At 35.2% G+C, this 22,602-nt stretch overlaps 1 protein-coding gene across 4 annotated transcripts in view; it reads right to left on the reverse strand.

Annotated features, from left to right (window-relative positions):
• Positions 1-22,602, reverse strand: part of pdlim5a (PDZ and LIM domain 5a) — a 60,658-nt gene that overhangs the window by 19,297 nt on the left and 18,759 nt on the right. For 3 of the 4 annotated variants that reach the window (XM_016506965.1, XM_016506957.1, XM_016506970.1), the window contains exons 3-5: positions 19,753-19,904; positions 5,378-5,414; positions 4,061-4,437 (exon numbers count right to left, since the gene is read on the reverse strand). In XM_016506965.1, coding sequence (XP_016362451.1) covers positions 4,061-4,437; positions 5,378-5,414; positions 19,753-19,904 — 566 coding nt within the window. Of the gene's footprint in view, positions 1-1,410; positions 1,431-4,060; positions 4,438-5,377; positions 5,415-19,752; positions 19,905-22,602 lie in introns of all 4 variants that reach the window. The other variant, XM_016506978.1, reaches the window with a different exon arrangement.

Raw genomic sequence — 22,602 nt, forward strand, 5'->3', positions numbered from 1 at the left:
AAAAAAAAACAATAGAACCATCACAGAAAATTCGAATGGTTTCCACTACAACTACCATTACAGACATAACAAACCATCAACTTTTAACCATTAAAACCATTAAAAATTGTTTCCTGTAGTGTGTTTTGGGACATATTCCATTAGGATTTATTGGTTTTAACAAGCCACCAATAGACGGTGACCAATTACCAGTAGAGACCCACAGGGTCCATTACAGTTTCCATTAAACCAATACAAGTCCCATTATAACCAGCAAAACCATTACAAATTTTGTGATGGTGTCTATTGTTTTTCTTCAGCAGGGATCAGCGGTGCTACACTAATAAAATATTTCTGTTTACTTTATTTGTTTTACATATATGCTACCATAGTAGTACAAAAGATGTTTTAAGGACTTTGGAAAACCATGTAAATCCTAGCAGGCTACATAAACATGGTGATCCTTCAGTACATTATTCATATTAAAATACCATGATATCACCATCTGATACTGTACTACGATACCAATCAAAGGGGGAAGAAATACTAGAAAAGTAGGCCTACCATGGTACTACCATGGGTTTTGAATATCCCTGTTGAAAAAAACAGCATATGCTGGTTAGGTATGTTTTGACGGTAGGATGCTGGTTTAAGCTGGTCCTTTGCTGGTTTAAGCTGGTCCTTTGCTGGTTTAAGCTGGTCCTTTGCTGGTTTATGCTGGTCCTTTTGCTGGTTTAAGCTGGTCCTTTGCCAGCACATGATCAGCATAAACCAGCAAAGGACCAGCAAAGGACCAGCATAAACCAGCAAAAGGACCAGCATAAACCAGCAAAGGAACACCTTAAACCAGCAAAGGACCAGTTTAAACCTGCAAAGGACCAGCATAAACCAGCAAAGGAACACCTTAAACCAGCAAAGGACCAGTTTAAACCTGCAAAGGACCAGCATAAACCAGCAAAGGAACACCTTAAACCAGCAAAGGACCAGTTTAAACCGCAAAAGGACCAGCATAAACCAGCAAAGGAACACCTTAAACCAGCAAAGGACCAGTTTAAACCTGCAAAGGACCAGCATAAACCAGCAAAGGACCAGCTTAAACCAGCATCCCAGCGTCAAAACATACCTAACCAGCATATGCTGTTTTTTTCAACAGGGATGTACCATGGTATTCTTGAAAGTGTCTTGAGTACAATGTAAATTAGATTACATTAACTACAAGACAAGTTACACTAAAGTTTAATACTTAGTGGTTCTTCACAGTGTTAGTTATATTCACAAAGAAAAGCAAAGCACTCTCAAAGTTGAGATGAAGGAAAATTCTTGGGAAAACAATGTTTTCACTACAAATCATGGCAATATTTACAACACACACACACACACACACACACACACACACACACACAGTGAAAGGAGCATCAGTATGGTACTGACTTTGTGGCTGGAGTCACCTGCTGAAAAGAGCATAGAGGAGAAAAATAACCATTAAACTCATACAATCATCTCATCATCACTGGCTGAATATACATAACTCTGATTCCTGAAGCCCTCTGAGACAGACCAACAGCTGAAAACACATACATTCCACTGGATGAAGCGTTATTATGAATTATGGATACAAATTTTGACCAGAAGCAACAATTTAAAGTTAAAATGCCTTGATGGATTTGTTTCTTACAAACACAGATTTTCAACTTCACAAGATGTTAATTGATGGACTGGAGTGGTGTGGATTATTGTGATGTTTTTATCAGCTGTTTGGACTCTCGTTCTGACGGCACCCATTCACTGCAAGTGATGTAATACTACATTTCTCCAAATCTGTTCTGATGAAGAAACTGGGTGAACTATTCCTTTAAAAACACCATATCGGTCAACAAAGAATAAAACAAACTTAATCCAGAGGAATTCTTTCCATTCAAACAAAATACAGTATCCAGAACCAGGCACACACGGGGCTGCATTAAGGAGGAATATGTTTTCTCAACAATTGCCTATAAAAATCATAGAAACAGGGCTGGCACTGATTTGACTCTATAATGTACAGCTGTATGAGGATAATGAGGAGGAATTATCAGAGTTTATGAGAGAGGGAGGATAAAAACCATTAGATGAGTGCGTAGTATGACGAGAAGCATTTGGTTCTCATCAGTTTTCTCTCCCACATCTCTAATATTTTCCTCTTTCTCTCCTTTTTTCAGACACAGCGTTCAGGTATTTAACAAATATCATGTTTAGAATTAAATGCTAGCATACTGTGCAGTATATACTGCATATTGTGGCACTCGTAGGCAGGTTATATCCCATGCATACTATGTACACATTCTTCAAAAATAGCAGTATGACTAGTATAAGTAGTGCTCCAAACAGTTAACGAGATACAGAATGGGTTCATTGGGTGATTAAACTCTAATCTGTGCTGGTGTCAGGCTGATTAATGTTATTAGCACACAGAAACAAACAAAATGCATCAGAACAAACACGTTGATTTGATGATGCGAGTCGCACAATATGCATGTGCATCAGCACGTGTAATTAGAGACGTAGTTCTTCTGCGTAATAATGTCAATCAGCACTTTAAAATCATCATTAAAATATGAAACCCACACAAAATACATCTGAGCTTCCCCTGGGGCATTATCCAAGGAAGAGCCCTCATACACACACACACACACCAAAACACACAACAGATAGCATTACACAGAGCTAAATATACACGCAAACATCAGAGCCACTGCCACCTGCCTGTAAACGAACAGAATATCGCATACGTCACTGCGCGAAAAGAGATACTGAGAGATGCTGCCAGTATGAAAGAAAATTTCGGAATATTAGTGACCTAAAGACCACCCCCCCCCCCTAAAAAAAGTATTAAAACTATATAGTATATAAAGTATAAAAATGATGTATTAAATTAAAGTACAAGGGTAAAAATTTATATTTGACAGATGTACTTCCTACTTTGGTTGGGTTTAAATGTTGGCATGACTTCTGATAACTCAATATGATGTTGTGCCAAGTATTCAAAACTCACCTGTTGTGTACTTATGGTTTAATCCATCCAGCTGAAGTGCATGTTTGGACTAAACCATGTTACAAAAAAGGTGGGGAGGGACATCATGGAAACCAACTAAATATAGTTTCATATTCAAATGTTATGTTTTGGTCTCAGTGACAGAGTCTGCTGTTGGCAACATGTAGATGTTCAAAACGAGGCGATAGAGTTCAACGGTGGGTTTTGGAAGTAAAAACGTCATCCAAAATCTATAATTTTTAGTGAAAACATCTGAACATTTTAAGATAGACTGACCGTGAGCTCTGAGTTTGTTTAAAAATAGTATATGCATTCAAAATCATAAACTGTAAGCCGTAATTTAGTTCACATTCGTGAAATAATAATAGGATTATTTTGTCATATGTTGTGGTTTGAACTGCAATATGACATTTGAAAATATCTCATATTGCTATTACATCCAGATACAAAGAACAAACACGCTAATGGAAATGCAAAAAAATGGTACATTTTAGTAATTTCTAATAAAAAAATACATTAAAACCTCTGCCGAAACAGCTTAAAATAGTCTGATTTGGTATAAGCTGTTGTTTTAACTTGTTCTGAACAGTGATATATTAGTATAAAGTTTTAGTAATTGTGTTGTGTCATTCTCATTACTTTTAGCTGAAAAATGCCTAAAAACCGGCTAAAACCATCTAATAAGACCAGCCTAACCAGGATGGGAGACCCAGCAAACCTGCTTATACTGGTTTAAGATGCTTTTTGTAGCAGGGAAGCCACAAAAGCCCCAACTGATTTGTTTACATCATTTACAAAGTTTTATTGGATGCATAGTTTATTAATTCCCTTATACTGTAGTGCACAGCCTTGTCTCTTTGTCCTTACATACATTTTTGAAAATATTTTCTGAAAACATTTTTAAAGATATTTTCTGAAACATCTAAGGAGAAAACAAACTGGAAACATGCTTCCAGAACCCAGGCCACTGAAAAAGCAGTTGTCACTTTTTGAGTTGAGCTCTATGTTTATAGGGTGGGTGGGGCATTGAAGTGTCAATCAAACTCTTACCCATTCAGCTGAGAGCTTTCACCCTGGCTTTCCAGCAGGCCCCGCCTCTGGCCCATGGCAACCTCACAGGCATTCTCATTGGAGTAGAGATTGATGGGTGTGTTATACACTGAAGGGCGGGGCACCGCCGGTAGATGATTGGGTGAACCATCAGTAGGAGTGGGCGGAGCCTGTGGATTAGGGTTTTGAGCTGAGGAGGCGGGTGCAAAAGCAGACACGGCGGACGGAATAGAGGCTATGTGTGGTGACCCTGCCCCTTCAAATGGGCGAGCGCTCCTATTGGAGGATGAAGTGATGTGGGTGGAGTTTGTGATGTCAGAAGAAGATGGAATGGAGGTTGTCATGGGAACGGGTTTGATGATTTCCACAGAATCATCCTAAACATGGAGGAAAGCACATGCAGGACAACAAGAGCAACTCAAAATCAACAGACAACAACAAATGGGTTATACAACAGAAGCTCCACCACTGGAGACCTAAATAATGTGTGTCAGTATGTTCAGAATGGAATATTAGCTGACCACTTACTAAATACAGTATATATTATTTTAGAAAAAAGTATGCAAAACAGAACGGATTATGCCATGATAAATATTTTGGTCATATGACCTTATGATGCATTTTCAAAGCCCTGTTCTCATTGACAGCATGTTGCACTGAAAAAGCAACAAAAATATATTAATTTTCAGGTGTTATTTTTGCTCACACGAAGCAACAGATAATTTCACCATTTTAACTCAAATTAATGTTATTTATGTACCACTGAGATACACCAAATAGTGCATTCCTGTAGCTCAAACAGTAAAGCATACAGTAGTGCTTGAAAAGCCAATGACAAAGGTTCAATCCCAGGGAATGCATGAATATAAATATATAGCTTGAATGCAGTGCAGTTCACTTTGGATAAAATGATCTGCCAAATGTAAAAATGTAAATGCAATGCATAAATGTAACTGGACAGCAACTTTCTACATTAAACATGCCTCGTAATGAGGAACGTGCATCATGTGACACCAATGTAGCACACTGTTTCACAAAATATATTTAAAAAATAATAATTATAAATAATTAAATGTTTGGTATGCATTGTTCTAGTATTCTATTCTGAACACAACCTAAATGACAGCATGTGACTTTTAGCAATTCAAGACAGATAACTGAACGCAGCAAGCACACTTATGTTTGCTACAAACATGCAAAACTAAAACTCATGCATACATATAGAGCGGTGTGTCTGTCTCAGAGGGGAATAATGACATATACACAATACTCCAGTTGTGCGCTCTGGCTGGATGTATGTGTGTATAAATCTCCTACCTTTGGTGCCACATATGGTTTCAGAAGACTGGAAGCTCTGTTGGAACACAAACAATGGACAAAAACATTAATTAATCTGCTGTGACCACATCTAGAGCTGGCAGTGGCAGTACATAGCGAACGTCTAACTGTGGTTTGCTGTAAAATCATAGGCCTGTATTCATAATGACACGGAACGACCGCATGGAAGTTTGTAGAGTGGTTCTGAATTTGTTTCGCCTGCAAGGGAGAACAGAATTACGTTTTGTATCCTAAAGAAACCATTTGGTTTTAAACTAGTGGTGGTCAAAAATTTGGAATAATTATGAAGTCTCTTATACTCACCTAGCCTGCAATTATTTGATCAAAAATACAGTAAAAACAGTAATAATGTGAAATATCATCAAAATGTTAAATAAGTATTTTCTATTTGAATATATATTATAAAATGTAATTTATTCCTGTGTTTACCTTCAGAAAGTATTCTAATTTGCTGATTTGCTGCTCGATTATTTACAATGGTTCTTATTATTATTATTATCAATTTTGAAAACAGTTAATAAAACTGCTTAATATTTTTTGTGGAAACTGTAACACATTTTTAAGGATTCTTCAATGAATAGAATATTCAAAAGAACAACATTCATTTGAAACAGAAGTCTTTTGTAAATGCCTTTACTGTGGCTTTTGAATGGTAGTGTATTACTATTTTCAAAAAAATATGAAACAGCACAACATTACTTATCATAAATGTTTCTTGCGAAGCTAATCAGCATATAAGAATGGCTTCTGAAGGATCATGTGACACTGGAGACTGGAGTAATGATGCTGAAAATTCAGCTTTGCATCATATTACATTTTAAAATATATTCAAACAGAAAAGTGTTATTTTAAGTTGCAATAATATTTCACAATATTACTGATGTTACTGTATTTGTGATCAAATAAATGCAGCTTTGGTGAGCAGAAGAGACTTCTGTTTTAAAACCATTTAAAAACTCTTTAATAATTCCAAACTAGCTTTGACAGTAAGCGATACTGTTGCTGTGCATGTGTGTGTGAGGCTGGCAGAGGACTTGAGTATTAGTTACCATCTCTGAGAATCTGAACTCAAGACCTTCTACAACAATCTCACACATCTCTTAGTTTTTTTTTCTCATTTTGACCTTTAAAGATGTTCCCAACGGGAGGTTTTATCCGATTTAGCTTCTGGGGACAATTTTGTACCTAAAATACAGTCACACACATCTTGAAGAGTGTCATATAACAGGAGATGTAAGCATTTGCTCCTATATGTGGCTCATCTTTGTTTCTATGCAAACACACACACACACACACACACACACACACACATGACCATCGTGAGTTCATGAGAAGGCTGTGTATCCCTCCGCGGAGGTCTTTAAGAGTGAGATCCAGCGGGCCGGGCTGGGTTTAGCACTGTTGATCCGGTCAGATGAACATGAGCACTCGCACTCTGCAGTTATGAGCTAATACTCTCTTCCCAGTATCACTCAATATAGATCCACAGGACTCAGAAGACCAGCAGGACAACGCCAGAGGGAGAGAGAGAGAGAAACTAGACATTTAACTTTGTTAACTGAATCATTTTTATTAAATTCACTGATTTCATATTCAATCAAATTTGACATACAGTCTTTAAATATCCTTCCTAGCAAAATTCGGAATAATCATCAATGTTTTAAGGAGCCAGTTTCTTGCTTGGAATGAAATAAGCAAGTCAAATGAAATCCAGATATTAAAATAGCTGTTGTTAACCATGTACAGAGATGTAAAAAACAATGCCACTGACTAAAACACCACAAACCGGCTTTGATGTACACTACTGTTCAAAAGTTTGGGGTCAGTAAGATTTTTTTTTTTTTTTAAGAAATTAATACTTTTATTCAGCAACAATGCATTAAATTGATCAAAAGTGACAGTAAAGACATGTATAATGTTACAAAAGAAATTTCAAGTAAAGTCTGTTCTTTTGAACTTTCTAGTCATCAAAGCATCCCTGACACAAATGTACACAACACAAACGTTTCCACAAAAATATGAAGCAGTGCAACTTTTCAAAGATAAAAAATGAGAAATGTTCCTTAAGCAGCAAATCAGCATATTATAGTGATTTCTGAAGGATCATGTGACACTGAAGACTGGAGTAATGATGCTGAAAATTCAGCTTTGCATCACAGGAATACATTACATTTTAAAATATATTCAATATTTCACAATATTATTGTTACTACTGTTTTTAATCAAATAAATGCAGCCTTGTGAGCAGAAGAGACTTTTTTAAAGTATAAAAATCGTAATTACTCCAAACTTTTGAACAGTAGTGTAACTGGCAGAAGTTATTTAAATACATAACAATTAATAATTAATCACAACTGCGCTCACAGCGACCTCGAGGTCCTTTGCAGATCCTGCTACCCTCTCTCCACCCAGTGCTTTCCTGTCAGCTCTCCACTGTCCTCTCACAATAAATGCATAAAAAGCCCATAAATATAACTTAAAAAATAATTAACATGCATCATGTTCATAGATAATTTGTGGATAATTATTTATACTTCAACCTACCAGAGAGATGCAGAGAAATTATGTCAAAAGACAATAAAAATGAACTGCATCAGCATCACTCAGATTCTTAGAACATTCTGTCATTCTACAGTATTATAATGACAAAGAAAGAGAGAGAAAATACACACACGCACACGAGTTAGGGCACACACACATAATGACAAAAATACCAACACATGCAATAACCCTGCAATTAGAGTAAGTCTTAAATTACATGTGGAACTGTTTATTAAGTTAATAGTATTTAATTGATAAACAAAGAAGGTCATTCTTACATTCTTAAACTCCTTAGACCATTTTACTACACTCAAATGAACAGCTCTTTATGTGTGTGTGTGTGTGTGTGTGTGTGTGTGTGTGTGTGTGTGTGTGATATGTGTGTGTGTGTGTGTGCAGCAGTTTCCTGTAAGGGGTAGGTTTAGGGGTAGGTTTTTTTATACTGTACAGTTTGTACAGTATAAAAACCATTACGCCTATGGAGAGTCCCCGTAAACCACAAATACAAGTATGTGTGTGTGTGTGTGTGTGTGTGTGTGTGTTCGTTCATGTTTAGACAGAAACATACACAAACGGTGTAAGACGGTGTACATCTGCCCTACGGTGACGTCAAGCATCTGTTTGACGTCTCGTTTATATCTCACACCCTGAGAATGCAGTCTGACGCACGACTCGCTGATATCCCTTCATTAATAACTGAAACTCTTTCAAACTCCACTTTCCTGTTCTGCTACAGTGTGTGAATGAACATTTGTGTCTGGGTGAGAAAAACGGCAAAAACCAGCCGCAGGAACAAAATATCACAACTGCGTTATCTTAATAAGATAGCAGTGAGATAAATGGAGAGCAAAATAAAACTAATAGTCATATGTTGACATCGGGTTGCACGATAAATCGGATTTTAATCGTGTGCATGATTTCTCTCAATTTATTAAGCATTTATTTGCCTGCTGGTTATTTATCCTGAAAACTTTTTATTTTAATTTGGCATATGCATTATCTTGGATTGGTAACAAGCCTCCACAAGCTTTCATGGTTGCAGTTACAAGATTTCAAGAGTTTAAATCCACCATTCAGAGCTTTTTTTCATAAATCAATAAATGTTCTGTCCAATGGTTTATTTCATCTTCCCAACCTGGCAACCATGCGCCTGCACTCTCTACATTACAGAAAAGCGCTGGTGAGCTGAAAACACCAGCAAACATATCAGTTTTGTGAGTTGACATTCTCTTTGTGCTGTGATGAAATGAAGAACAAAAAATTTAACGACAATAATCTTGATTAATAATTATGATTATATTTTTGGAGCAAAATAATCAAGATTAAACAGTTAATCATGATTATTTTGCTAAAAAAATAGAATCACGAATGGAATGGAAAGGTTCAATGGATGTTAAAGGATCTTGACGGAACCATCAATGCCAATAAAGAACCATTATTTGTAAGTAAGAGTGTATAGGCTCAAAAAATGGCCTTAACTTCACTCCTAAAAATTAAGGCTCCAATTACAACCAGAAATGGTTTTCTACAGGATTAGAAAACTAGAACTTTAAATGGTACTGGTAACAACCATCTATATGCCATTGCTTTAAACAACCCAGAAACCAGTAGACTGATCTGAAAACTACAATGAAACATCAAGAATATTTTTCAAAGTATCATACATATACAGTGTTTTGAAAGCCTGTTTCAAATGACAGAAATGACTCACATCAGCTTTAAAGTGACAGTTCAACCAAAAAGAAATATTCTGCCATCACGTACACTTTTTTCTATATATTTTGTCATTTTGGACCTACTTACAGTACATGGAAAAGAGCAATTTGGGCATTATATCTCCTTCTAGACCTTTGTTTTCCACGGAATGAAAGAATATTGATTTCTGGGTGAACTATTCCTTTAAGACGCTATGTTGCAATCAGGAATTACTATATCAGTTATTAATCAAGAGAGCAAAAGGACATGAAGGAAGGTCATTATTACTGTATATTCTTTTCAAGTTCGAAACCATGAAATATTACAATTTCTGTTGAGCAGAATAATCTGAGGGTGGAAATTTCATTACGCTTTGAACTCTCTTCCAAATGTTGATTTTTATCCTGCTGTATCTCGCTAATGGAAAATGGGATTTCATCCAGCTGTGATATCCTGTGAACGCCGCCACACACATTCAGGGATGTGCTGAAGTGCAGGACAGTGTGTGTTGTTCTGGTGAAACAGGCTTCAGCTTACACTTTTAGACAGTTAAGAGCTTAGAATTGATGCAGAGAGAGAGTTTAGAGATAAAAGTGCAGGAGGTTTACAGAGTAATTTAATGCTTTGAGAGCAGTCATGAGAAAAAAAAACACACATGGCATACAAATCATGTTCATCTGAGGGCAAACTGACCATCCTACACAGTCCAGAACATGCAGGTTTTGCAACAGCTAAAAGACCTGATTGATTCACATTCTCTTTCTTGCTTACATTACTTTACATTAGATATCTGTGCAAACCTGGTTCATAAAGAAGACCTGTAACCCTGATGCTGTCCGATTTTAAGAGTAAATCTGTCTGATTTCTTGTTTGAGCAAAGAATTGCAGATTGCACAGTGGTCCGTACAAGGGTCGCTAAAAGGTCAGTATGCACATGAATTGGCCGAAATGAGCAGTACACTGCAAAAACATGATTTCTTACTTGGTATTTTTGTCTTAAAACTTAAATCAAGATACATTTACTTTGCTTAACCCTTATGTTGTGTTCAGGATTTTATTTTCCCCCAAAATGCTAATGTTGTCGCATTGGACAAAACTAATTATGCTCACACTGTGTGTATAACACCTTCCCAAAAAAAATAATTTCTGTACCTTTAAGGATTGTTTCCCACCTTGCTGCACTTGCGGTGTTCCTGTTCAAAAAAATGGCTGGCCTACAAAACAATTTCTTGTTTTCCTATATTATCACCAAATCTTGGATTCAATCTCTTGTCAGCTTGTTTTATTTCAGCTAGCACATGTTTTGTACTTCTTTTTGGAACTGACTGATCTTAAGCCTCATTGATCTGAGCTTATGCACCTCATTTTTTTGTGAATATTTCCAAAATTAGCCATAAATAGTTTTTCTTTTCACTCCAAAACTGAGGTGCATATGCTCAGATCGATGAGGCCTACGATTAATCAGTTCCAAAAAGAAACACAAAACCTTTGCTAATTGCAAGAAAACAAGTTGATAAAAAACTGAATGCAAGATTTAGTGATAATATAGCATAATAAGAGATTTTAAAGGCTGGTCAGTTTTTGACCAGGAATACTAGATCAATTAGGTAAAGGATTTTAAAGGGTAAAGACTTGTTTTCTAAAAAATTTATCAAAATAAAGTGAGTTTATATTTAAAAAGCAAGGGGAAAATATCTGTCAATGGGGTAAGAAAAATTATCTGGTTCTTCCTTTGTATTAAGTTTATTTTTCTGACCCAGTTTTTTATTGTTTTGAACATACACTTTTGACACATTTTTCATCTCAGAATCTTAAGTCATTTCACTTTAAGTAAATTTATCTTGAATTAAGAATGTTTAGAAACTTATACTAGAAAACAAGACACAAAATAATGAGGAAGAAAAACAAACAGAGTAGAAAACTGCATCCCACAATGCAATGTACTCAACCTGACCTTTCATTTCCAGCAAGTTTATTTCTCTCCTTCTTTGACTCAAATGTAAATGTAAGACATTTTAAACAAAATTTGATTAAAAATGCAAAAAAAAAATAATAATAACAACAAGATACACTCACCAAACACCAAATTAAACATGCAAATGAGGTTTAGATTTTGAGGCCATCTGACTTCAATGTAGCATACTACTGTTTGAAGTGTGAGTGGAGTAATGTGTTTCACTTATATTTTTAAAAATAGTATGCACTATACAGTGTGTACTGCACAGTAAGCTAGTATTCCACTCTGAATGTGCACACAGAAAAATGAGTCACATTAAAAAATTCAAAATAAAGCAATAAGCCCCAAGAAGCCATGGTTTATAGTGAATTTATAACAGCTAAGGGGCATTGTTATAACCCCCTTAGATGTTATAAATTCACTGTAAACCACGGCTTCACAGGGCTTATTGCTTTTATAAAACGGTTATTCCATATACGTAGTAAGGTTTCACAAAATAAAACAGAGCAAATAAAGTGTAATGATATTAATAAAAACAGTATTCTTCCGCCAAACAATGTAGTTCCTCAGAAACGGTTGTGGTTCCAACAAAGTGGTTGCCGAGCAACAAAGTGGTTGCATGTTTGTAGAGTAATTTACAACAGCTTTGAACTTGGCTCAACCAATCAGAATCAAGGACCGGAACTATCCGTTTTATAATAAACAATACAGTACATATTAAAACGCAAGCCGATCTCTAGCTCTGGCATCTTTTGCTGGCTCTGTCTCTCTCTCCGTATCTTATTGTTTACAAATGAAATATCAGTTAGAATAGATGAATTACAGAGAAACATTTGTGTTCTCTCTGCATCTGAGTCCAAATGTCCAAACTGTTTTTCTTTCAGAATAATGTTTCAGACATTTGGGACAAAAGAGTGTTAAGAGTCCAAATTCAGATCTGCGAGAGTTAAAAATGAAGTTCATCTGGTGAGAAAGTCGACTCTTAACAGGAACTTGAACAATATTAATAATAACACTAAAATAAATGTACAGTATTATTACGGCTTCATTCATTCATTACTGTCAGTGCTGATTATTATGAAAATAAATACATGCATAAACATCGTTATTTTTCTTGTGCTGTTTAAATTTTCACATAATTTTCCCAGATTCATCTAATACAAATTAAAGCAGTCTACAACTTACCACACTGTAAAAAAAAAATTGGAGTACATTTTACAAGAAAATACTATTTCAGTTTTTCTACTTCAAAATTTCACACTTTAATTTAATGTGTTACATGCTGGTTCTATGTAATTGTTTCTAAAAATTTACTAGCAATCTCGTGAAAATTGCTTTTTTTTCTAGGATTTATTTCCCTTGTTCTTTATGCATAAACTCATAAATAATAAGCATAAATAAGCTCTTTTTGGTCTCTCTCTGGGGACGTGAACTCATGTCAGGGGTTGTTATGATCCTGAGGTTACTCAAAAGTGGTTTGAGATGAAGTTTAGCCGGTTTAATTAAATCAAGCTAAACATTTCCTCCAATCGGTCAGAAAAACACCTCCCACAAACCCATATAATCAAGTAACCTGCATTCAACCCTGCTGTGAACGCTTGAATCGGATGCTATGTTTGACATCTTCTGTGCTTAGGAAGTTGTGTGGTCAGTTTAATCTGCGCTCTGATGAGGATCTGGCACCCGCCTGTGTGTTTAAGCATTCAGAACCAGCGAGGATTCATTTGTGTGTTTGGATGTGGCCTAACAAACGTCAAACCTGAACCGTAACACAAAAACAGACAGATGCATAAACAACACATTCGTACAATCAAGAACACACACGCAAAAAGGGAATAAAGAATTACAGGTTTTCGTAAAGCTGGCACGATTTGTTGTTTAGCTTAGTTTACATGATTCAAGCTGTTGAGAGAGGCCGTTCAAGGCCTGAGATTTCACAATTCTTTTTCCCTAAAGTACTTTCATTGTTATTTCAGTGGATATAAACACATTTTAGTTCATTAATGTGGAAACAGAAGCCTGCCGTGTCTCAGAACAGCCAATATAAACATCCTCCAAACACACACACACACACACACACGTCAACAAGGCAAGACACTTCCCTTCAGCCATCTTTGTTACAAACCAGTACAGCTCAGGTCTACTAGACCGAAATCTAGTAAAAAAAAACATCAAAACAGGCAAATCTGACAATAGCATTAGAAATTATGCTTGCACAGTCTGTAATAAATTAAACAGCAATGCTTTCTCCCATTTATTTTTATTACTAGATGCCCAGCTTTCATTCTATACTGTCTCTAATGTCATTAGAGCACATATTGCACCTGCGCTCATATGCATATTATGCAACATGCATGTTATATTTATATAAAAAATAACAAGTGAATATATCTACACGTCCTATCTACAAATTAAACAATTTAGTGAAGTCTGAGCTTATAACAAGAAAAAAAACTTCAATGGGACAAGAAAGTTTGTTTCCCCTTTAAATTAAGCTGCAAAAACAGCTTAAATAGTTAAGATATTTAACTCAAAGGGCTAGAGAAAATGTGCAAATTGTCAAATTATGTATGTTTTGGGATAAGAAGCCTTAAGAAGTTAACATTATAAACAGACTTCATTAAAAATAAATAAATAGACTTAATTTATTCATTTACTAAATAAATAAATACACTTCATGTATTTACTAAATAAATAAGTACATAATTAAGTAAATAAATGTAAACAGACTTCTTGGAAAACAAACAAACAAATGGACTTAAATAAATAAATGGAAGTCATGGAAAATCAATCAATCCATCAATCAATCAATAACTTCAAACCTTAATTGATTGATTTATTGATTTATTTGCTAAATAAATAAGTACATAAGTAAATAAACGTAAATGGACTTGGGAAAACAAACAAATAAATAAATAAATGAACTTAATGGAAAGAAAATAAGCAAACAAATAAATAAATGAACCTAATGGAAAGAAAATAAGCAAACAAATAAATGGAAGTCATGGAAAATCAATCAATCAATCAATAACTTCAAACCTTAAGAAATTAGCATTAGAAATGGACTTGATATGAGCATCTGTGTGAGCTCATGGTAAGTGAGATGAAGAACAGCAGTGACACTGGCTCTCTCACAGCAAACACAAACCAAAAAAAAAATTCAATAAAATCATTCACTGCATGTGCTTTTAATTAACATGGAGTCTCTTGTTCTCTCTGTGTAATCTACTGTCATCTATGAGAATCAACAGAAAGCCTGTAAAACTCCACATCTCTCCAGCTGAAGCCCAGTCTGGCATCTCCACAGCAGCTCTCCAATAAAACCCCAGCGTCCTCCATTAGTGCTTAAGACCCGCAGACGCACACTTCAACACACTCAAACATATAAACGGCTGCTCTCTCAGTGTCTTGCTTCTTTGTTTGCTTCTCGACAGTTTCTGATTCACACAAAAGCATTTAATGAATAAAATTACCCATTACCTTCAGGCTGCTGTAATTACAAAAAACAGAAAATATAAGCCAGGTAAAACTAAACCCAAACCACAACATAACCTAATAACCCAGACTAAAGCATACAGTACCACTGCTGTGCAGAAGACAAAAAACATGCCAAACATTTATAATATAATGAAACATTTGCAAATTATATGTTGCTTCCAAAAAAAAATTATATGGCCAAAATTTCAATAGAACATGACTGCTGTTGTTGAATGGCTGTCAGTGGAGAAAGATGAGAAACTTGCATTACTCCAAGTGCATAAATTCAAAGCCGTCTATTTTGGCAAGCTAGATTTCATGCATCACGGTATTCTGATGCAACAAAAGTTTTCTCTTTCAGGTCAGCTACTGTCAAACCAGAGCAACAGTTTGATGAGACGTCGTGCCAACATGTTTAGCAGCTATCTGAATAATATCCAGGGTTATTATCATTAGCTAAAAAGCATAAAAAGCATTACTTTAATAAATGAAATAAAATAAACATTAAAATTCATTAAAAAAAATAAAATGCATGTATGTATGTACTACAGAGACATAATAAAAAAAATCATAAAAATAACAAAATTGCTAATCCTTTAATTAAAATAAAAAAGGAAAAAAAATAATTTTGTTATTTTTTATTTCATTATTTAAGTACTTCAAGTTAAACCAAATGAAAATGTAAAATAAGCTGACTTTTTAAAATATTTTATTTAATTCCAAGTTGTTGTTTTTTTCTAATGGTTTTAGTTTTAGTTAACTAATAACCCTGAATATATGTAGTACCCTAGAGGCAACACTATGAATTGCACTGACACATTTCAGAAATCCACAATGCACGAAATGGAGCTCATGTAGACAGAAAACATACTTGCGTAGAGAAGTATGAACCATGAAAGGTTTGCATATCACACTTCAGTCATTAACTTTCACACACACACACACACACACACACACACACACACTGCTGGTTTCAGATGGTGCTGATGTTGGTGTAGTTCTATTAATACTAATCCCCAGTAAAACAGAGAAGGTGATTAGTTTACCATCACTACATATCAAAACAACACTCTGCACAAAGTGTCAACCTGAATATGGGTGAGATGAAGCCTCAAAAAAACAAACAAACAAAACAAAAAAAATAGACCTAAATGTAAGATTTATGTGTTTGAATTTCTTACAAAATAAATAAATAAAACATTTCAATTTTTTTGGATTATATAGTTTTAACATAAATAAACTAATAAACTTTATGTGATGCATACAGTATGTCAGTCATACATTAAAGGGGTCATATGATGCGATTTCAAGTTTTCCTTTCTCTTTGGAGTGTTACAAGCTGTTCGTGCATAAGATCCATAAAGTTGCAAAGACTAAAGTCTCAAACCCAAAGAGATATTCTTTATAAAAGTTAAGACTTGTCCACGCCCTCCTAAAACGCCTCGTTTAAACATGCCCCCACATGTCTACGTCACGATGTGGGAAGATTTGCATAACACCGCCCAAATGTTTACGCAAAGAAAGAAGGCGTAACTTTTATTCTTGCTGTAGTATTGCTGCCGCCGCTGTCATGTCGTGGAGATGCTGTGTGTTTCCAAATATGGTAAGGGGCGTAACATTTCCGTCACATGCTTGTGGTATTCAGCCAATCACAACGCAATGGATAGCTGGCCAATCAGAGCACACCGCGCTTTTCAGAATGATGAGCTTTGTAAAAATCAATGCGTTTCAGAAAGGCGGGGCAGAGGGGAGCAACAATACTTTACGGAATGTGGAAAATAATGTGTTTTTTTAACCTTAAACTGCGTAAACATTGCACAATACACCAAATAATGTTATTTTTAGCATCATCATATGACCCCTTTAATGAAATATGTAAGAAGCTGGTAAGATTTCTTCCCTCAAAAAATCATGGCATAGTTTATTATGAGCTATTTGCATCTGTGTTGGTCTATTTAAATAATTATACTTTTAAAATGCATTTATTTAAATTGCCTCAAATCAGTATAAATCTGTTAATTGTGAAAAAATGACACAAAGTATGAACATGGTTTTTTATATGCAATTCTCAAATACATAAATCTTAAATGTAGGCCTAAATTAGGTCACGTGAGTCAAGCTTGCATCGGCTGACTCTCAGCTGATCGCATAGGAATACGACACCTATCACGGCATTCCTATATAAGCTCTATTTATTATTACTATTTAAAATAATGTCATTTATTCCTGTGACGGTAAAGCTGAATTTTCAGCATCATTACTACAGTCTTCGGTGTCACATGATCCTTTAGAAATCATTCTAATATGCTGATTTTGTGCTCAAGTAACATATCTTATTATGTTGTGCTGCTTAATATTTGATAATTTATAACCTTATAAATGCCTTTATTGTCGCTTTTGATCAATTTATTGTACCCTTACTGAATAAAAGAATTAAAGGGATAGTTTACCCAAAAATCAAGCGTATAGCGTTAGTTCTGGCCGCTCACTTGAGTCAAGTTTGCATCGGCTGACTCTCAGATGATCCACATCTACCTATAGGAATACAATGCCTATCACGGCTTTCCTATATACGGTCTCTTCAGTATTATTCAGCAGCTTTTTCACTTGCTCAGGAGCAAATTACCCTCCTCCATCCCCAGCTCCTCCTTTCGCCACAGTCAGGACTTGGCTTTCTGATATTCCTCCTTGAATCAGACTCCTGTTATCTTGAATAATGTGTTTCACTTAAATATCATTAAGTACATTAATGATATCTGCTTTGTTCTGTTCTGTTTACCCGTGGGGGGTTATTATTGCTGCTCTCCCTGCTCATTCATGACAGGCTGCATAGATGGGCAGAGAGTTTTTGCCCAGAACAGAACCATACCGCCAAACCAAACTGTTTGCTAAGTGTCTATCATTTTGACGACAGTGGTCCTGACATAAATATTTTTAAATGTATCTCCAAAAAAAAAAAGGCTTCTTTGCATATCGCTCTTTAAAAAAACACACACACATTTGAGCGTATTTTCTCTCATAATTGTCGTGTTTGACATGCTCATGTATCTGTCCGTCAGTGCCAGTCTCTCTCTTGATGTTTTCATTTCCACCAGACCAACTCATGAGTGTTTTTCTGTCACCGCTGAGCAAACCGAGTCTCTGTCTTACGTGTCAGCATGTGCGTGTGTGATTCCCATGGCTTGACAGTGAGACTTTGAAAACTTTCCGTTAGTGGACCAAACAGGGAAACAGGAAGCTGGCACACACATGCAAACAAAACACACTTATTCTGCTCTCAAACACACAGAGAACCAGTCAAAAGTCTGGACAAATGTGCTCCACTAGTTCTCTGCACATACTACAGATCGAATGTGAGCGCTTACGCAAAAGAATTGTGATCATCTCTTGAGCTTGTGCAGTCTGATTGTTTTAGCTTCATTACTTCTGAGACTTCCCTTATTCATCAAATTATAATAAATAAACAAACAAAAGATAAGCAATGCATTGTATAAACAAACAAAATGGTAGATTTTCATTTGTCAAGGCTTCTTAAATTTGTGTGAAGGTAAGATTACATTACAATAACATTTCGATTTCATATTGTTTCTCACACAAAATTATAAAATGTCTTGGAATATTACATTCATGGTCATTTTTGTCATGTTTGGATCTTGACAGCTTTTCTGGTCAATGTCTACTTTCTTACTACTTTTAAAAAAAAAAAAAAACCGAAGGCATTATTCCATAATAAACATTTCAAATAGTAGAATGGAATGTTGTCACATGATCTCATGTTGCATGTTTAATTCAGTGAGTGGCATTCAGGTATCACCTTGAGAAAAAATATAATAAATAAAACAAACAAATAAATAAATATGAATTAATTAAAAATAAATGAATAAAATAATGACACATAAAAAAAATTAATGAAATAATAAAAAAGTTTAATAATAAATAAATAAATAAATAAAAACACAAATAAAATAAATGAATGTATTCAAAATGAATAAATAATAAATAAATAAAACATAATACATAATAAAAATAAATGAACTAATTAAAAATAATTAATGACATAAATAAAATAAATGAAATAATAAAAAAGTTTAAAAATAAATAACGCATAATAAATAAATAAATAAATAAATAAAAACACTAATAAAAAATAAATGAATTAATTCAAAATGAATAAATAATAAATAAATATATACATAATACATATTAAAAATAAATGAACTAATTAAAAATCATTAAAAATAAAAGAATAATAAATAAATAAACATTAATTCACTTAAATTAGTGAATAATAAAAACATTTTATAAATCTATATATTCTTTTGTGTCTTATAATGAAACAAAGTAGAAAAATAAATAAATAAATAAATCTACAATTACTTCCCTGTTAGTCCATCATACTGAAGGTCAAAGCAAGCGCACTGCATTGTGGGATACAGTATTACATGCATTGCTGTATACTGCACATTTGGCAAAGTTTGTTTCTGTATTCTGTGTATTCAATTTGCATAATGTGCACAGTATATATATTGCAGAAACAGACTGCATGTTTGTACTATTCAGAACACATACTTGAATACTGGACAGTACTATTTCCTATATAATTGTGTATTTAATGTATTTGTCATTTTTAGCTTAATAAATAACTTTTTTGCCCATTACCAAAGCAGTGCATGCATATTCTTACTTCTGTAAGGAGAGGCTGAGTTTGTCTGTGCTGGATTTGATCTTATTCTGAGCCTCGAGGTGGTTCATGCCGTCAGTGCTGATGCCGTCTATGGACAGGACCAGATCTCCCACAGCCACTCCTGCTTTAGCAGCCTTTCCTCCGTCCGACAGCTGAAACCACACAGATAATGATGAAAACAACACAGGGACACATATCTTATTGGTAAATATGCCACAAATTGATTGGGTTGCTCTTTTATTTATAAATAACAAAATACCTCAAATGCATGATATTCTAACTTAGAATCTCATTTTTACGAAGTAGGGCAGGTCAGCAGATTTTTTTCATTTTTTTTTTTTTTAAGAAATCTCTTGCACAAAAATGCAGTAAAAACAGTAATATTATACAGTATATATTTGGACATACTGTAAAATGTAATTTATTCCAGTGTCACATAATCCTTCAGAAATCAGTCTAATATGCTGATTTGCTGCTCAAGAAACATTTCATATTATTATAAATGTCGAAAATAATATTTTTATGAAAACCATGACTTTTTCAGGATTTTTTGGTGAAAAGAAGGTTCAAAAGAACAGCATTTATTTGAAATAAAAAACTTTTGTAACATTACAAATGTCTTTACTGTCACTTCATCATCCTTGCTGAATAAAAGCATTAATTAGATCTTATTGACCCCAAACTTTTAAACGGTATTGTACCGTACAAATCAGAATTAAAATAAAAGTGGCTAAAAACAGACTTATAAAACGGATAGTTCCGGTCCTTGATTCTGATTGGTTGAGCGGCGTTCGAAGCTGTTTTAAATTACTCTACAAACATACACCTTTGTTTACGTCTGTGTGTTGCTCGGCAACTACTTTGTTGGAACCACAACTGATTCTGAGGAACTACATTATTTGGTGGAAGAATACTGTTTTTATTAATATCATTACACTTTATTTGCTCTGTTTTATTTTGTGAAACCTTACTACGTATATGGAATAACCATTTTATAAAAGCAATAAGCCCCGTGAAGCCGTGGTTTACAGTGAATTTATAACAGCTTCGTGTCGTGCCTTACAATGCCCCTTAGCTGTTATAAATTCACTGTAAACCACGGCTTCTTGGGGCTTATTGCTTTAATATAAGCTGCACTTTTGAACTCAGGTAAAGTTTCACCGTAAAAGCTTTAGGAAACAATAAGAGAGTATCAGTAAAAGAGATTCACTTCAAACACAGCAGAGCTTTCAACAGTAAACAACTCAAGACAAAAGTTCTCGTTTAGTGCAAAATAAACTCAGTGGTGCGTAAATCACAGCGGACGTCCCTGCGAACCTGAGGCCGGTGTGGTGGGGCCAATTCAAACAGAATTTAAGGAAAGATAACTCTGAAATCCCAGCCTGATGCGCAAGTGGAGCGTGACATTACTCCTGCGACTGCAGACCGCAGTCCGCTTTCAGTCTCAAACCACTCAAGCGCTCTTCAATTATCACATAACCTCCTTAATAAGATTATCTTATATAAACACAAACCCTGCAGATGGCAGACATATGCGTTCGTGTGTGCTCAGCTGTGTGCCGTTTATACGAGACACTGTAAACATCTGAGACTACATCTCAATCATCAATGTTTTGCCACAATCCTGCATGAAAGCGGCGCTCTTTCTTGTGCACTCGAGAACACATTTATGCAGCGAAAATACAAGAACCTGGTTGAAAACATGTGGTACAAGTATGCAGCATCGCTAGTTTAACGCCACAATAACACAAAAGCGCACCGCGTTCTTTGATTCCTGTCATAACGTCTGTTTCCACTGGAGAGTAAACAGAAATAAAACACGAAGAGCATCTGAGACCAATTACAGCGCAAACGCACCCAAAGACAACGCGGATGCTGTTTTTCACGAAACCACAATCTCGGGATAGCTAAAGCAAAGCCAATTTGGAGGTGGAAACAAATAATTAACTCGCAAACACTTGTTTTAGGGTTGTTTCTGAGCCGTCGTGTGCGATTGTAAACGCTTCATGGGTTCTCTCATTAATGCACTTGAGAACATGTGACCTGTTGGTCCTTTGTTTTGTTGAGTTCAGTTGCATGCTGTGACCTCGAGGACAACAGCGGACACTACACTCACATAAACACGCACAATAAACACATCTGAAATCAGGAAGTGTGTTTCAAAAGAAAGGAAATGGGACCAATATGAGATCTGATGGAAGTGTGTGTGTGTGTGTGTGTGTGTGTGTGTGTGTGTGTGTGTGTGTGTGATGTGATGTGATGTGAGTACCTATTTTTCTATTCAGGTGGGGACTTAAACCTGAATACGCACAAACTCATGGGGACTCGTGTCACGGTGGGGACCTAAATTGAGGTCCCCACGGGTAAACAAGCTAATAAATCACCCAGAATTCATTTTTTTGAAAATCTAAAAATGCACAAAGTTTCCTGTAAGGGGTAGGTTTAGGTGTAGGGCAATATAATATACGGTATGTACAGAAGAAAAACCATTACAATGTTCCCACAAGGATAGCAAACCAGACATGTGTGTGTGTGTGTGTGTGTGTGTGTGTGTGTGTGTATGTGAATTTGCATACAAATGTATGTATGTTTAGTGAATGGGGTCAGGTTGTTCTGATTCATCCGTAGGGCAAAGACGAACTCTGATTTGAGTCTTTAAAGAAAAAATAATGCAGCCAAGAAGAAAATTAATGCATTTATTCACTGACTTACAGAGTTTCAGAGCTGCAGATATAAAAGATATTAAATAAATGTCACAATTTGAGTAAGAACATGTGCTCCCTTTTTGTAATAAATTGATCAAATTCACATTTTGACTTGAAAATGAACTACGACTGTAACTTAACTCCT

This window comes from Sinocyclocheilus anshuiensis, unplaced genomic scaffold, assembly GCF_001515605.1.
Source record: "Sinocyclocheilus anshuiensis isolate Anshui unplaced genomic scaffold, SAMN03320099.WGS_v1.1 scaffold117, whole genome shotgun sequence".
NCBI classification, from domain to species: Eukaryota; Metazoa; Chordata; class Actinopteri; order Cypriniformes; family Cyprinidae; genus Sinocyclocheilus; species Sinocyclocheilus anshuiensis.